Source organism: Moschus berezovskii, chromosome 14, assembly GCF_049115385.1.
Source record: "Moschus berezovskii isolate FMDL1 chromosome 14, NW_MosBer_1.0, whole genome shotgun sequence".
NCBI classification, from domain to species: Eukaryota; Metazoa; Chordata; class Mammalia; order Artiodactyla; family Moschidae; genus Moschus; species Moschus berezovskii.
The window spans coordinates 60,838,871-60,852,070 of record NC_142473.1 but is presented as its reverse complement, the minus strand read 5'-3'; the positions used below and the strand labels follow the sequence as shown (position 1 = coordinate 60,852,070).

The window sequence follows — 13,200 nt, the reverse complement described above, 5'->3', positions numbered from 1 at the left end:
CTCCTGCCCCCTGTGGTCTTCCCTGACCAGCAAGGACTCAGTGTCCATCATCCGCCAGCACCACCAGCCCTGTGGGCCCATCCCTGCCAGCTCTCAGAGGCCCGCAATCACCAGATGGGGCAAGGTACAGGGCAGAAACACACCAAAAGGACACATAATGAGTGCAAAGGGCAGGGAGAAGCAGGGAGACAGACAACCATGCCAGAGTCCATGTGGGCACATCCTCGGACTGTCTCATCTGACCTTCACCCCACCCAAGCAGTGTGGCCTTGGTTTTGTTTTCATTTGATTTCTTTTTTAATGTTTTTTTTTAATTGTGGTAAAAGTCACATAATATAAAACATAGCATTTTAACAATATTTAACTGTACGTCTCAGTGGCATTAAGTACATTCACACTGCTGGGCAACTTTCACTATTATCCATCTCCCGGATTTTTCACCTTCCTCAACTGAAACTCTAACCTCTTTAAACACTTAACTCCCCATCCCCCCTCTCCATCCCCCTCCCCCGCCCCGCCCCGGCCCCTGGGTCATCTACCAATGTACTTTCTGACTCTTCTAGATATCTCGTGTAAATGTGGCATTGCTATTCCATCTTATGGATAAGGAATGGAGGTTCAGAGAGAGGCAGTGACTTTCAAGGGCACACAGCAAGCAGATGCCAAGCAGAACTAAGCAGATGCCCCCGGAGCTCTGAGAGTGCCTCCCCAGACCCCTCCTCCTCACCCATCAGCTTCTCCGCTCTACAGCTCTCTCCAAGGGGAGGAGGGGAGGTAAACACTGAGGCATGCCCTCCTCCCTGCTGGCACCGTGGTCTGTCCTCACCGTGCATGGTCCTGAGAGGTGGGCACTGTGCTCATTTCACAGGTGAGGAAACTGAGGCCCAGACAGGTTGAACAGCATGTTACAGCCACACAGCACAAGCCTGCTTCCACTTCAGCGGCTGCTCCTAAACCAGTTCAGTGTCCACAGAGCTACTGAGGTCCTACTGCAAGCAGCCAGCAGAGGGCAGCAGAGTCAGGAAGACAGACTTCAAATTCCTGCTGTGCAACTTTGGGCCAGTGGCTCAACCTCTCTGAGCCTCCGTCTCTTGCCCTGTGCAAAGAAAGCAGTCTATCATGCTTGCAAGGCTTTGTAAGGACTCCACAGGTCACAGAGGCAGGGGGAAAGTGAAAGTGAAAATGTTAGTCACTCAGTCGTGTCTGACTCTTTGTGACCCCCATGGACTGGAGCCCACCATGCTCCTCTGTCCATGAAATTCTCCAGGCAAGAATACTGGAGTGGGTTGAGGCAGGGGAACACGGGGCAAAGAGCTATCAGCTCTCACTAAGGTGTTTAGGACTCCTGTTGCCACCTCTGCCTGGGAAAATCAAGAGTTTGGCAGGGCCAGACTGAGGGCATGAACACTCCAGATGGGATTTCAGGGTGACCCAGGGCCAAGCTGCAAGGCAGCTCCCCCAGAGTACGGACCATGGACTGCGGGATGCAACCGGTCTGAGTAACACTGTCCCAGGTCACGGAACCTATTGAGGCTGGAAACACTCTCCAGAAGCCCTCCTTATCTTATCTCCCAGGCCCAGCCCGCCATGCTGGGCCTAGCCAGAGGAAGCCATGACTCAGCATCTGCCTCCCTGGGGTCAGCAGGACAAGTGTGGAGGGAGGCTTCACACCGGGAGGACCCAGTCACATCCCACCACGGGAAGAGAGAGCTGCTGCCTGGCATCCCAGGAAGTGATCTCCAAGGCATCCCTCCCCCTGCTGGGCCCTGCCCAGAGACTGGACCACCCATTCCACAGACAAGGATGCCAAGGTCTGGCAGCGGGCAGTGACGTGCAGGGTCACAAGTGGAAGGATGAGACAGAGCCTAACCCTTGGGACGGAGCTCTCCTCCTCACTAAGCCACACCTCCAAGGCAACCTGTGGGCAGGTCCAGCCATCCCCTGCCTGGCCCTCCCGCCCCAGAACAGGGCTCTGGCCCCTGGGAGAGACTGAGCTTGGGGAGTCAGGAGTCCCGGTTCCAGCCTCAGTCCTGCCCTGACTCACTGTGAGGGAGCACAGACTGGGGGCAAACCCTCCGGGAAGGAGCAGAGAGGAGGAGGTGGTCTAGGGTGTGTTCCCATTACCAGGAGAGGCGAGGGTCTGCCAGCTTAAAACAGAGAAACCACTAGAGGTTGGAGGCACCTGGGGCCACCTTGGGACACCCTGAACGGAACAATCAGAAACAGCCTGCAACACCAGTTGTGTGCCTAGCTGTGCAGAACAATCCTGTGAGATAGGTATGATTAACACCTCCAATTTACTGATAAGGAAACCAAGGCACGGAAAGATTAAGTCATTTGTGAAAGGCCATGGAGGAAGAGGTGAACTGAGACTCCAGTCCAAACAGTTAGCTCTGGAGCCTCCATCTGGACCAGGACTTGAGAGTGACAAAGCCACTGTCCCTTCCCCATCCCCCTGCACCTGTGCTTAGCCCAGCTTGGGGGACTTGCTATATGGCAGTAAGACCAAGGGGTCCGGGCAGCGCAGACCCTCACCCTGGTCACTGCAGGGCCTGACTGCTCAAGACCCATGATTGTCCTCCAACCTGTCCAGCACCATCAGCTAGGCACAGAGCACAGAGCCAGTCAGAAAACCCCCAGCCCAAAGGCAGAGCCCTGGAGAAGGAGAAGTCTGAGGGTAACCCTCCACGTGAGCCCAGCAGTGAGAGCAGGAACACAGGGAGGCAGCAGAGAGACTGCCTGCGGGCAGTGACACCGGCAGAGCAAGCATGGAGAGGACTGGGGCAGGGAGGCTCCAGAGGAGAAAGGGATGGAGACTTCTAATTCCCCCCAAGACGGGATCTGGCCACAGCCTGCAGACAGATGCCGCTTCTGACGGGACATCAGCCACCTATGCTCCCTCCCATCGCTGCCCACACTGAGGTTTACAAACTTGGAGTCTCCCCCACCAGCCTGTGAGCTCCAGGGCAGGACCCAGGCCTGGCTCTGCCCACCGCCAGTGTCAGGGACAGGGCTTGGCAGGTTCTGGGCCAGGCCACCTCTAGGGCTGGGATGACCGCTCCTCTGTGGTCCACGGACCTCTCTTTGGGGCCCAGGCTCCTGCTCCTGTGGTCACCTCTCACCGCTCGGTCCCTCCCAGCCTATTAGACCACCTCCTCAGGCCACAGGTCACAGCCCATAACCACCTCTCCCTGAACCTGAACCTCAGATTTCCAGGCCTGCTGTAGAAAGAGGGGAGCAGCTAGTCAGCAGGTCCGGGGCACCTTCAGCCCCTCTGCCCTCACCCCTGTCCATCCACCTTCACCCTAGTCACCTCCCTCCTGGAACCTAGGATCACAGCCGGGATCAATTAGACAACCGGGGAAACTGAGGCCCAGAAAGAAAGTGGGACCTCTGCCTGGGATGGAAAACAGGGCAGGGGGTACAGCTTGTGCCCTGTCACCTCTGCCACAGACCCACCTCCCCAGCCTATGCACCCCACCCCCACCTCCCACAGCAATCCCCTCCTCAAAGGCCACCCTACATGTGCCCAGGAGGGGTCGTTCCCAGGCAGGGCAGAGGCCCAGGTGGCTGGACTCAGTACAAACTGCTCATCTCATGTCATAAAGGAGCCTACTGCTTAGCACAGCCGGGGAGCAGGGTCTTCTCCAGATGCTGGTATGAGTCTGAGCCCAGACACAGGGCTGGAGACCACCAGGCCACCGTGAGAGAATCTGGGAGGGTCCAAAACTGACGTCTGTTTGTGGGACCCCGATTTTATCATTTCTTGATTCCAAAGGACCTGAGGCTTATCCCCAGACTGGGGAAGGCAGAGCATGGGGGGACATGGCAGGGTCTACCCTACAGGGAGGAGAAGCGGCGGTACTAAGGCCTTGGGCCTGAGAAAAGAGGAAGCCCCCCTCCATCTACCCATCCCCTTGGGATTCCCCCTGAGTCCACAGGCCTTCTCCTCCAGTCTCTTATCTCCTCTTATCTCCCCAGTTAGGGAGGTGCCCAGCAAATGTTTATTGAATGGTAAAGAACCAAGAAACATTGGAGCTGAGAGGAGGAGGAGAAAGGTGTGGGCCGAGGCAGGGGCCTTGTGTGGGACTGAATCAGACCAGAGAGCCCACAAGAGGTGGGGCTTCCGAGCAGGACCGACTCTGGGTCCCCAACACCAGGCTCACTGGAGCAGGTGGTCGAGGGCAGGAAGTTTGTCATCCGCCTCCGGTGTGTCTAATAGCACAACTACCTCAAGACTCTCAACCTCCAGACACCAGGCAAAGGAAGAACTCCTCCCCATTCACAGAGCAGGCAGCCGAGGCCCCAGGAGGAAAGTGACTCGTTCAAGGTCACACCTCCTGGAGGGTAGGGCTGAGGCCATCTGGCTCCAAGGCCAGCTTCCTCTTTCCATTTTGGGAGAAAAAGGAGGGAGGCTGGCAGGCAGGGCAGCTGACTGAGGAGATCCCCGAAAAGCAGAAAAGCCACAATACCAGACTAAGGATGCCAGACTCACATCAAGTGAAGGAGCTGGGGGTGGGACGGGAGTGAAAACGGCTTCCCCTGGGCCTTCCAGAAAGTTGGGTTTTTGTTCTATTTGTAAACAGTCAGGTCACAGAACCCAGGAAGTGGAACTCCATAGAAATGTGGCTGCTTCGGGCCAAAGTTCCATCTCACTGGCCCAGGGCCAAACAGCTGGGAGTTAATGGTCACCCCACTGGGCTGGCCCCGCCACACCCACCCGGGGAAAAGGCGCGACTTCCGGCTGCACCAACCCCATGTCCTGTGTCCCGTCCGTGGAGCAGGGCTGCATACACACGCCCATCCCTCACACCCGGGTCCTCCCGTCTCACCCCCTCACTGCACACCACTCAGCAGTGCCTGGCCCTGAGCTGCCTTCCAAACCAGAACTGACCCCCCACAACTGCGCCTGGGGCCCACTCTGTCACCTCCTTCTCAATACCAACCGCCACATGCTGCCTGTCACCTGCCTCCACATCCAGCCCTCGACAGGCAGGGCAGCTCTGTTCCTCCTCTTTGCATGTCTATGGAGGACTGGGCACCAAGCCTGGTGAGAAAGGCAGTGCAGGAGAGTGTGCACAGCAGGACTCCAGAACTGGCAGGCAGAGGAGCCCCGAGAGGGCAGGTGACTCCACCAGGGTCACACAGCAAGAGGCTGCTGAGCCCAGGCAGCCTGGCGTTTCCTCTTCTCACTGTATCAAGCCCACCATCCCCAGTCTTGCCTCAGCAGCTTCCTTCCAGAGCCACAAGATCTAAAACGCCTGGGTGATGGCCAGAGGGCAGGAGAGGGTCAGGAGGCAGGCCGTGAGGGAGTGGGATGAGAGAAGGGCAGAGGGCTCCAGTGTCTCCCCTCCACCGAAAGCCTCACAAAGGCCTTTTCAGGCTGGCCTCCTTCCTCACCCTCCAAACAAAGAAGAGGGAGGAGGCATGGGGGTTGGGGGTGCTTCAAGGACAGGAGTCCCAAGCCAGGCCAGAAGGCGGCTGGGAGCTCGGAGAACCAAGGCAGTGCAGCTCATGGGGTGGAAGTCCCTGGGGCACTAGGGAGGCTCTCTCTGGAACTGGGCAGGTGGGCCAGGGGAAGCAGGACTACTGGGTCCCCGCCTGGCTCTGCTCCCGGCTTCCTGAGTGATCGAGGCATGTGCCCACCCTTCTTGGACTGAGTTTCCCTACCTTGTAAGTATCCTAGTCCAAGAAAACAGTAGTCCTAGTCCTAGTCCCTGCCTTGGAAGGGACTTGAGAGCCTAGCCTATGAGAGGAACATTAAAATCTAAATTTCACTTTCCCCAAATGTCCAGGGAGCTGGAGGGAACTTTGTAAAGTGCAAATCTGACCGTGAAAACGCTGTTGAGAATCTGGCCTGTGATTCCCGCTGCCTCAGAGCACAGCTGGCCTGGCTCAGCGCCACCAAGCCCAGAGCCCCGGACCTTCTCTCCCCTTACTCCCTCCCCACGCTAGTCCCAAATACGCCTGAGGACTTTAAGCTCAAGTCTTTCTCACACCATACCCTCTCACCCTTCAGCTCTGCAATGCCTCCTCTGAGTAATGGACAGGGGGAGTCTCCCTGGCTCCAGGCACCCAGGCTCATCACTGTCTCCAGCACTGAGTCCCTCTGGTGTGAACAACTCAATGTCACCAGCATGGCCACAGGGAGGGGACCTGTGGCAGTGACCTTCAGCAGCCTGTCGGTCATCACCCAGGTCCCTGGGGCACCCACTCTCACGCTCAGGAATCATGGTTAAAGAGGATGAGATCATGCCATGAGGCCAGATACTTCTGTTCAACACATTCCAGCCTCAGCGATCCAGGCCAAGACAGAGGGAGCCACCAGCCAGATGCTTCATAATTCACCGATTCCAACAGCAATGACGACAGCTGTCCTATGGGTGCCAGGCCATCTTTTAAACTTTTAAACTTTCATGCACTATCTCTTTAAACACTCACAACAACTCTATGTAGTACTTTTATTTTTTACTACTACTATTATTACTGATTAACTATCGTAATAAAATGCTTTCCATGTACAGCAAGTAACTATTTCAAAATCACTACAAAAATCACTGACAATAATCAGCAAAGTAAATTTCTTCTACTTGAATGTCACTCTAATCATACTAGAAAAATGTCACATCCACATCACCTCATTTTTATCCCAAAAACAACCTTGGGTGGCAGAACAGAGGGCCCCACCTCCCTCATAAGGAAGCTGAGGCCCAGGGAGGAGGTGAGGTCCTGGCTGGGCAGTGGCGGCTACAGAATTGGGGGCCATTCTCCTGGTTCCCTTAAATTAAAAGACACTTGCTCCTTGGAAGGAAAGCTGTGACAAACCTAGACAGCGTACTAAAAAGTAGAGCCATCACTTTGCTGACAAAGATCCTTATAGTCAAAGCTATGGTTTTTCCAGTAGTCATGCCTGGATGTGAGAGTCAGACCATAAAGAAGGCTGAGCGCCAAAGAATCAATGCTTTCGAACTACAGTGCTAGAGAAGACTCTTGAGAGTCCTTTGGACAGCAAGGAGATCAAACCAATCAATCCTAAAGAAAATCAACCCTGAATATTCATTAGAAGGACTGATGCTGAAGCTGAAGCTCTAATACTTTGGCCACCTGATGCAAAGAATTGATTCACTGGAAAAGATCCTGATGCTGGGAAAAACTGAAGGCAGGAGGAGAGGAGGGCGACAGAGGATAAGATGGTTGGATGGCATCACTGACTCAGTGGACATGAATTTGAGCAAACTAGGAGATAGTGACGGACAGAGCAGCCTGGCGTGCTGCAGTCCATGGGGTTGCAAAGAGTTGGACACCACTGAGTAACTGAACAACTCCTGGCTCCCTATCCAGATGCAATCTGACAGCAGGAAGGCCCTGCGTCAGCCCTTCCACTTTCTCCGTCACCTGGGGCCCCAGAGTGACCCCTCCCAGCCATCCGCTGTCCCTTTCAGACCAGGAGGGTCTAGGCCTGCCTGTCTCAGCTCCAAATCAGACCAGACACTGACCTTGGGCCGCTTCCACCTAACGGTGGGCCCTGGGCTGCCCTTATAGTAGAGCGAGTCATCGGTGGCAGGGAAGTTGGGGTCCTCAAAGAGCACCTTCTTGCGCAGACAGGCCCGTTTCAAGGCCGAGTAGTTCTGGTCCTCGTAGGGCTTCACGCAGGAGAACATGGTGGATGCTGCCCCGGGAGGCGAGGCCGAGACGAGGCAGCAGAGGGCAGCTCCCGGGGACCTGGAAGGACAGAAGATCAGAAGATCATCACTTCCTGAGAACTTGAGGCCCACAGGACCCTGAAGGAGGTGGTCCCCGAGTACTCCCTCCCCACCACCCTGGAAAGTGGGCATCTTCATCCCCATTGTACGGGCCAGAATTGAGGCTCAGAGAAGCGGAGAGACCTGCCGGAGGTCACACAGCTGTTAGAAGTAAACCAGGAAGAGGAACGACTGGCCTGACTCCACAGCCCGAATTTCCTTCTTTGTGATGCTCAGCAGTGACGCCAGGCCCACGGGCCAACAGGGTGCAAACACAATGGCAATCAGGGCTGCCTGGACGCAGCCATGTCCTCCCTTTCTTTGTTCCGCCAGCCTTTCTAGACCTCCCGGGCAGAGTCAGACTAGTGGTGATCCAGCAGCCCCCTGGCTGGTGTCATACCCTCAGTCGTGTCTGACTCTTTGCAACCCCATGAACTGCAGTCTGCCAGGATCTTCTGTCCATGCGATTCTCCAGGCAAGAATACCGGAGTAGGTTACCCTTTCCTTCTCCAGGAGGTCTTCCTGATCTAGGGATTGAACATGGGTCTCCTGTACTGACAGGCAGATTCTTTACGTCTGAGCCACCAGGGAAGCCCCCGGAGTCACGAGATCATCTCTGTCCTGTGTGGAAAACCCTCAGCCCTGGAGACCCCTCCAGCCAGTGAGTCACGTAGCCTCCTCTCTCCAGGGCTCTGCCTTCTTAACCGCACTTCCGGAATCAAGGTTTCCAGTCCCGCAGGGAGCACTCTCCTTAATCCTGGTGACCTTACCTCCCCTGAGGACCCTCAACCTCACCTTGTGACCTTCCAATTCCAAAGCCAGACTCTCCCACACGGCCTCCCAGACCCTGTAGCACCTCACACACCTGAATAGTCGGTCTCCTCTTTCTGGAATTCAAGGGTGTCTAGCACTGGTCCTGACCCATCTCCCTCTCTGACCTCCCTTCCCCCTCAAAGAAAGTGTGAAATCACTCAGTCGTGTCTGACTCTTTGCGACCCCGTGGACTGTAGCCTGCCAGTCTCCTCTGTCCATGGAATTTTCCAGGCAAGAATACTGGAGTGGGTTACCATGTCCTCCTCCAGGGGATCGTCCCAACCCAGGGATTGGACTTGGGCCTCCTGCACTGCAGGCAGATTCTTTACTGTCTGAGCCACCATGGAAGCCCCCTCAGGGGGTTCCCTAAGGGCTACACCAAGCCCAGGGCTACACCATGCTCACCTCCCCTGGCTGATGACCCTGACAGCCCTGTGTTCAGCTTAGACCCCTCACCTACCCCCGCCCCAGATGAGAACCAGTGGGTCCACTTCTTACAAGGGCCAACTCCCACAGCAGAGTCTGGGCTTGAGTCCCCGTGTGGCCCCAACACAGAGGGCGCTGCTCCGCAAGCACCCTCCCTTCAGCGCCTGCAGACCAGCACCCTAACCTTGCAGCCATGTGCTGACCAAACGCAGGAGATACAGACTGGACTGACATGGCCAGGAAAGGGCTCCGGGAAGGGAGGGAGCAGCAGCAAGTGCCCTGACAGATGCTGGGACAGCAAGGCACGTGACAGACAATCCCATCTCCGCCCGCGTATCTCAGACCCCATCTGGCAGCTCCATGCCCCCCAGAACCTACTTACCATGGGGCCTGCTCAGGGCAGCACCATAAACCCCACTCCCCAAAAACACAGGCCCCAACTTCCCAGCATAGCTGAGGGAAACCGAGGCAAGGTAGGCTGGCTTCTAGGGCAGACATGAGTTCGAGAGCAAGACTGATGTGGGGGTCAGTCCCAGCTGTACCCTTCGCCCGCCATGAGGCCTTGAACAAGTCACTCAGCCTCTCTGATCCCCATTTTCTCACCTCCATATTTGGAACAATATTGCCTCAGTAACTGGAAGATGCCAGTATAATTAACCAAAGGCTGAGGAGACTGTTTAGCGGGCCAGAGAGAAGAGGAAGAAGTAGACAAGCCCCCTTTCATTCTCAAGAGAGACTCTCGTGTCTCTGGCACCTGCCATGTGCAAACCACCTGGCTAGAGGTCTACGTTTAGGATCTGCTGGGCATGCCTTTCACTGTTGCCATCTTTCAGAAAAGAAAACTGAGACTCAGTGTAGGGCGGCAACGTGCCCAAGTTCCATGGCAGAGTCTGGACTTGAATCCATATCCTCTGACTTTGGAGCCTCCACCTTGGCCTGGTGACCCCAAAGTGCAGGAGAAAGGGGGTGAGTGCCAGGCCGGGCAGGGCTCACCCCACACACACCCTGGCTTAGCCAGGCCCACGGGAAGCGAAAGATGAGGGGATTCAATGGACAGGAGAAACACAAGAGGAAGGAGGTGAGACTGGACGGTGAGGCTGGAACACAGGCGGACAGGGAGAGCAGGGCTGACGGTCCCTGCCTGCCGAGGGTCGAGGGCTGGCTCGTCCCCTGCTCTGGACCCGCAGCCACTTCATCTTCTGCCCATACACTGTACGGGCCCGCTCGTCCCACTGCTGTGTGACCTCAGGCCAACCCCTCACCCTCTCTGGCCATCCCTCTACCCTGCTCCTTCTCACCCACCCTGCCAGCATTGGAGGCCTGAAGGAAAGAGACGTGAGCCTGGAGAGCCAGTCCCTGGGCTCTGGCCCACAGCCACCAGGAGTGCCATTAGCATCCCAGTTTCCGGTAGGACCGGCTCAGGAAGCAACTTAAGCTGCAAGAATTAGATCAAAGAAGCTGAAAGCAGGAGGAGCCCAGAAATCGGCTCCAGCAATCCCAGAGTTCAGAGCCCAGAGAACACAGGGAGGAGGAGCGAGCTGGCCGAGGTCACACAGCCGGGCCGGTGGAGAGTGAGGGTTCTGGCGGCCCTCCAGGCCTCGCAGCAGCCACCACGCTGGGAAGGTTTGCTCCTGAGGATAGAAGGGAGGTGCAGGCCGAGATGGGGAAGGCAGGCCCAGGGCCAGGAGATCAGGGGCCAGGCCTGGCTGGCGGAGGGTCTGACCCAGTTCAGCCATTTCTCCAGCCTCACCCCCTGCCCGCCAGGCTGACCCTGGCCTCCTTAGGCCAGCCTCTCTGGCCCTGGCCTCTGCACAGGCCATACTTCCCGCCGACTGCCCTCCTGCACCCTTCACCTGCCCCAAGGTCACCTCCCACTCCATCCACTGGGTCAACACCCCAAGCCTCTGAGTTTTGCTCCCTCCCTGTAGTTCCAGGCGTAACCACTGATGGCACAGTTACACCAGCCACGAGGAAAACAAGCTTCCAAACCCCGGCCTCTGCTATCCGGGTCTGAGCTGGGGCCATGTCCTGTCTTCTGCACTATTACACTGTGTTGGAGGCACTAACAGGACAGCCGAGCCTCCTAGCTGCCCCCTAGCCTGCCTCTTCCCTCTGCCCCTGCCTGTCTCCCCGAGCCCTGCCCCCGCAATTCTCCACCTGGAACATAAGTTCCCACAAGCTCCTCGCAGACCACTCAGGGCCGTTGGACACACTGTTCCATCCACACAGGCACACCTGGAGAGCTCCTGGTCACCTGTCAAGACTCAGCCCAAGTACCTCCCACCTGCCTGACACTGTTCCTCCTTCCACCTCCACAGTCCTAGGATCCCCGTGACAGCACCTGCTGTCCACATCTGCACATGACTGATCTGCCTCCCAGCCTGCAGCCCTCCAGGACACAACCCACGTCCAGCTCCTCTCTGTGTCCCTAACATCCAACCTTAGGGAGCAGGTTCAGTGAAGTTGGGCTGAATGCGCCAACACAGGTGATGCAGGAGGAATTCCTTCACAGATGGGAAAAACAGATTCAAAGAAGGGCCAGGACTCCCAAGGGAGATCAGCTTGCCACATCAGAGCCACACCAGCTCTAGGTCTCCTGAAGGCCAGGGTTCACTAGATGGGGCCTCTCTCTCTCTCTCCCCTCCTGCTCCTGACTGTCCAGGAAAGATATGGCTAAAGCCTTGGTGCTCTCGGCTGGTCCCCCTAAGCTGTGAAAGCTGGACAAGCCACGTCGCCTCTCTGGTCTTCATGGCCCTTGTCTGGGAGGAAGAGATAACGCACCAAGGCCTCTAGGAGGATCAAATGAGACAGGGTGGCACGAAACAGGAACATCACTTTCTGTCCGTTGTGTGCTGGGCCCCCAGGGGTGTCAGCGCGGCTGTCTGGGGCTCTTCTACAACATGCCTCCCCAGACAGGAAGGTCACACCAGTTCAGCGTTCCTGTCCCCACGGAACGTCATGGTCTAGTGCAGTCCGCAAACACAGGCAGAACAGAATATGTGTCATTTCAGAGGTTCCAGCAAGAGGCACACAAAGAGGCCTTCACAAGGCCTGGGCCCAGAAGTCAGCTGTGCTTCGGGAGAGAAAGGCCACTCCAGGCAGAGGGAACTGCTCAAGCAAAGTCTCAGAGTCAGAGAAGTACCAGGCAACTCAGATGCAGCCTGGCACAGTGGAGTCCTGTGGATGGAGACGAGGGGTGCTGACCTGGGTCAGAACAAGGGCACGGGACCACCTGCCAGGGAGCTCAGAGAACACAGTCTTCTAGTAGGTCATTTATCCAACAGCCACTCCTGAGTTTGAATCCCAGCTGCACGACTTAGCGCTGTGTATCCTTGGGCAAGTTGCTAACCCCTCTGAGCTGCTGCTGTCAGTCCTTCCTGGTTCCAGCCTCTAAGGTGGCTTCTGTCCTACAGGAGCTCTGTCTAACTGAACCTTGGAAACAGTGTGTACTACCTTCCGGGAGGGCTGGCCAGATCTGCTGTCCCTGGACCTGCTGGAGGTGGTGGGGCCAGGCCAGCGGTACAGGGGCAGTGTAAAGGCTCATCTTGCAGCAGACTCCAGCCAGCTGAGGGCGGGGGCCCCGACACCACTGAGCCTTCCCTGGGCAGTTCAGCCACTGCAGCCAGGGGAAAAACAGCAGAGAGTTTTAGTCTCATTTTTTAGATGAGGACATCAAGGAGCATGCACAAAACCTACAGCCCGTCAGCTGGACCCCAAGCCTCCAGCCTTTTCCCAAGCACGCTCTGGCTTAGCACTGGGATCATTTTAGGGGCACTCTAAAATGCTTTGTGCTGTGCTTAGGTCGCTCAGTTGTGTCTGACTCTTTGAGGCCCCATGGACTGCAGCCTGCCAGGCTCCTCTATCCATGGGGATTCTCCAGGCAAGAATTCCCTGGAGTGGGTAGCCATTCCCTCCTCCAGGGGAATCTTCCCAACCCAGGGATCGAACCCAGTCTCTCGCACTGCAGGCCGATTCTTTACCATCTGAGCCCCCAGGGAAGCCCATGTGGCGATAACTGTCAGTAAGGAAGTTCTTCCCTGCAAGGAGAACTCAGTTTGGTCCAGCGAATCTTGACTCCCTCACAGCCCTCGCCCATTTACTTAACAAACGAGGAGCCAGGCCCAGGCTCAGAGCAACAGCACCTGGCTAGAACTGCATGGATTTTTCTGTTGTTTTAATTTAATTTTAAGATCCTTCCAGTTACCTTGTATTTATGGAG

General features: G+C 56.4%; 1 protein-coding gene across 1 annotated transcript in view; it reads right to left on the bottom strand.

Annotated features, from left to right (window-relative positions):
* CAPN5 (calpain 5) overlaps positions 1-13,200 on the bottom strand; it is a 55,791-nt gene that overhangs the window by 32,491 nt on the left and 10,100 nt on the right. The window contains exon 2 of the mRNA XM_055423742.2: positions 7,497-7,722. Within this exon, the coding sequence (XP_055279717.2) occupies positions 7,497-7,661 (165 nt within the window). The 5' untranslated portion in view covers positions 7,662-7,722. The remainder of the gene's footprint in view (positions 1-7,496; positions 7,723-13,200) is intronic.